The 3,587-nt window shown below is 45.7% G+C and overlaps 1 protein-coding gene across 1 annotated transcript in view; it reads right to left on the bottom strand.

The window, feature by feature from the left end:
• Positions 1–15: 15 nt before the first annotated feature.
• The window catches only part of LOC103608498 (chromosome unknown open reading frame, human C15orf26), a gene marked incomplete at its 3' end in the record, with an annotated part of 17,562 nt that continues 13,990 nt past the window's right edge, over positions 16–3,587 (bottom strand). Inside the window, exons 5-6 of the mRNA XM_008592928.1 lie at positions 2,543–2,701; positions 16–89 (exon numbers count right to left, since the gene is read on the bottom strand). Coding sequence (XP_008591150.1) covers positions 16–89; positions 2,543–2,701 — 233 coding nt within the window. The remainder of the gene's footprint in view (positions 90–2,542; positions 2,702–3,587) is intronic.

The following is a 3,587-nucleotide window of genomic DNA, read 5'->3' as shown; positions in this document are numbered from 1 at the left end:
CCTGCAGTGCAATACCTTAAGAAAAGATGCCGGTGAGTTGCCAGTCCCCGATTCGTGTAGCAGTGATTAATGAGAATTTTGGAATTTGCCTTTACAGATAAAGAAAATATGTTATTAGCATTCTGAATTAAGACTCCAATTTCCTAAAAGCAAAAATTTAGAAATATCCTATATATTCATTTCAATTTAGCAAAACACACACACATAGAATAACTTAGAAGCCAAACCATAATGGATTGATTAAATACATTATTGTAGATATATATATGTTGAAACTGTCATTCAAAGTCATATTGGAGATCTTTGACAACATGAGATATGGTCACTGGTGGTGTTAAATGGAAAAAAATAAGTATATTCATGATGCTCTATTTTGTAAAAAAACATATATATACACATACATTTTATGTATATATATGCATAGAAAAAATAAGTATATTTGTGATGTCCTATTTTGTAAAATATATACATACACATATATAGTCTATGTGTGTGTGTATATATACGCACAGAAAAAAATAAACAATGATAGCTTTCTCTGGAAATTGAAACTCCTGGTAATTTTCATACTATCTATGTGTTTTCCTAACTTTTCATAAATGAACATATAATCAGAAAAAAACTATATTATTTCAAAACCCTGACTCATGTAAGCTAAAAGCTGTGTAAGAAAGAAAAAGCAGCCCCTAACATCCAGGCACTCACAGCTATGCCTTAGTGTTCTCCTGCAGAACAGAATCAATTTCACAGAATGTCCACATCACATGAGGCCACTCTGTGACCATGATGGGTCAAGACAAAAATAAAGAACATTCTGTAATTACGTCCGAACATTGATTACAAAACACAAGCACTGTCCAAGCCACAAAATACCAAACATCTTCATCCCCGGCTAATGGGAGTGGCCACTGATCCTTTTCTAATGACAGCTTTGTCCTCGCTCTGGTCTGCCCTTCCTAGAGATAAGATTTAATGAGATCCCCAATCATAGATTACCCCCTGCTTCCTGACAGCATTCAATCCAGAGCAAAGCTCCACTTCCTGGGGCTCTCCGCAAAACCACCCAAACAAAGCCCAAATTCTACAAGTAGCCTTTCTAACATGTTCTTGCTGAGATGCCCCACACTTCCCCATGGTGTGTGTTCTCCCTGCAGCAACAAGTAATAAGCCCATCTCGTTCAACCACAGCTGCTCCTGGCGGTCTCTGGTTGGAGGGCATCGACATGTGCAGGGTAGTTCAGACAGCTGTGAGGTTTCCCACTTTGCACATGTGCAACCACGTCTGCACGAGGTTCAGGGGTGTGCCTTGGGCCACAAGGCGAGCTAGCCATGGAGAAAAGAACTCCTGGATCAGACAGCTGTGAGGTTTCCCACTTTGCACATGTGCAACCACGTCTGCACGAGGTTCAGGGATGTGCCTTGGGCCACAAGGCGAGCTAGCCATGGAGAAAAGAACTCCTGGAGCCGTACCACTGCTCCTTCAACAACTCTAACAAAAACAACTATGACAACAATTCACACTTGTGAGTGCTTTCTGTCAGCCAGGCGCTTTTCAATAAGCACTCTAAATGTTCTAACCAGTTAGTTACCTCTTAAGGTAGGTATTATTATCATCCCCAATTTACAGATAAGGAAACTGAGGCACTGTCAGTTTAAATCATGGAAAGGAGAGTCAATTCCCAGGAGAGCGAAGCTTAGCAAGTCCAGCTAAAGAGAAGGAATGTGTTAAGACGGTGTTTTTGTGCGTGATATATATGTCCTCCATGCTGGGAGAAAGAAACTTGAGAAGCTGCGTCCTCCTTGCAGACCTCAGGAGACAGGCATGCCATGTCAGGTGAATTCAGAGTGGTCTGTGACTGTGGCCATGGAGGACCTCCTCAGCAAACCAGCCCTGTAAGTCCTTCCAGCTAACTCCACACTCTCCCAGTGACTTCTAACAAGTGCTCATTCTCTGTCTGCCGGATCCCTCATAAGCAGCAAAGTCTCTGGCCCTAGTGACAGCGATGCCTGCTCTGTGGCCACCAGACCCCCCGCCTTTCCAACATGACCATGCCTCAGGCTCCAGTCATGCAGGGCCCAGGGCCCCCGAGAAAATGTCCCGCAGTGACAACAAGAACGCTTCCCTGCAGGCCCCCTGTGTTTGCCCATGTTGTGCCTGCCCTGCTCTCTCTCCCTCACTTCCCCGAGACACCTGGTCACTTTAGAAATGAGTACATAACAGGGGCAGGAAAAAAGAAAGTGTAAAGGAAGCAGCATCACCATCCTGACGATCCCAGGTCGGTGGTTCTCAATTTGATCTCAATGGCAGGGCCTGGGCCTCAGGGTGTTTAAAAAAGTTCTTTAGTGATTCTAACATGCAGCTGGAGTTGAGAAACTCCAAAGCAGGATGCTGCTGCAGGGCAAACTTGAGTCATAAATGGAAGAAAAGGAGAAAGTACATAAGGCCCTGGAGCTATGACGAGGCTTCGTTTCACAGACAGGAGCAAACTGCGGCCACTTCCAAGCCTGGCACCTGTCCATGTCTTCCCGGTACTGTGCTCACCCGGACAGGGAAGCCTTCATATTCCAGGCGTAGCTGGGGGTCGAGGAAGGTGGCCTGCCAGCAGTTCATGTAGGAGATCTCGTCGGTCAGGTACACCTCCTGGAGCCAAGACCTCTTAGATGACTTCAGAAAGCTCCTGTGGTCACTTGACAAATACAACTGAAAATGACAGCAAGCACATGAACTGAGTCAGAGCTATCCAAAAAGCTGGGGAAATAAGAAGCAATCAACTGGCTGGATGGCAAGCACATGCAAAAGCAGTTCTCTTGCTGATTGTATGAGGAAGAGAATTTTCCTCTGCCTTAGAATACCTCGGAATGCTGAGACCACCACACATGCATGCACACATTCATCCCAAACTGCTTTTCCTTCCTTTGAATACAAAACTCAATCTCCCTCCCTCCTTCCCACTCCTAATCCTCTCTGCCCCCTTTCTCTTTTTCAGGGCATAAGACCCGGATCAATATGTTATTAATTATAAACGATATTGCGTAAAACTTTTTGCCTGTAAGTCCTTCCAGCTAACTCCACACTCTCCCAGTGACTTCTAACAAGTGCTCATTCTCTTTCTGCCGGATCCCTCATAAGCAGCAAAGTCTCTGGCCCTAGTGACAGCGATGCCTGCTCTGTGGCCACCAGACCCCCCGCCTTTCCAACAGGACCATGCCTCAGGCTCCAGTCATGCAGGGCCCAGGGCCCCGAGAAAATGTCCCGCAGTGACAACGAGAATGCTGCCCTGCAGGCCCCCTGTGTTTGCCCATGTTGTGCCTGCCCTGCTCTCTCTCCCTCACTTCCCCGAGACACCTGGTCACTTTAGAAATGAGTACATAACAGGGGCAGGAAAAAAGAAAGTGTAAAGGAAGCAGCATCACCATCCTGACGATCCCAGGTCGGTGGTTCTCAATTTGATCTCAATGGCAGGGCCTGGGCCTCAGGGTGTTTAAAAAAGTTCCTTAGTGATTGATTCTAACATGCAGCTGGAGCTGAGAAACTCCAAAGCAGGATGCTGCTGCAGGGCAAACTTGAGTCATAAATGGAAGAAAAG

Source organism: Galeopterus variegatus, unplaced genomic scaffold (genome assembly GCF_000696425.1).
Source record: "Galeopterus variegatus unplaced genomic scaffold, G_variegatus-3.0.2 Scaffold8480, whole genome shotgun sequence".
NCBI classification, from domain to species: Eukaryota; Metazoa; Chordata; class Mammalia; order Dermoptera; family Cynocephalidae; genus Galeopterus; species Galeopterus variegatus.
This window is presented reverse-complemented; position numbering and strand designations above follow the sequence as displayed.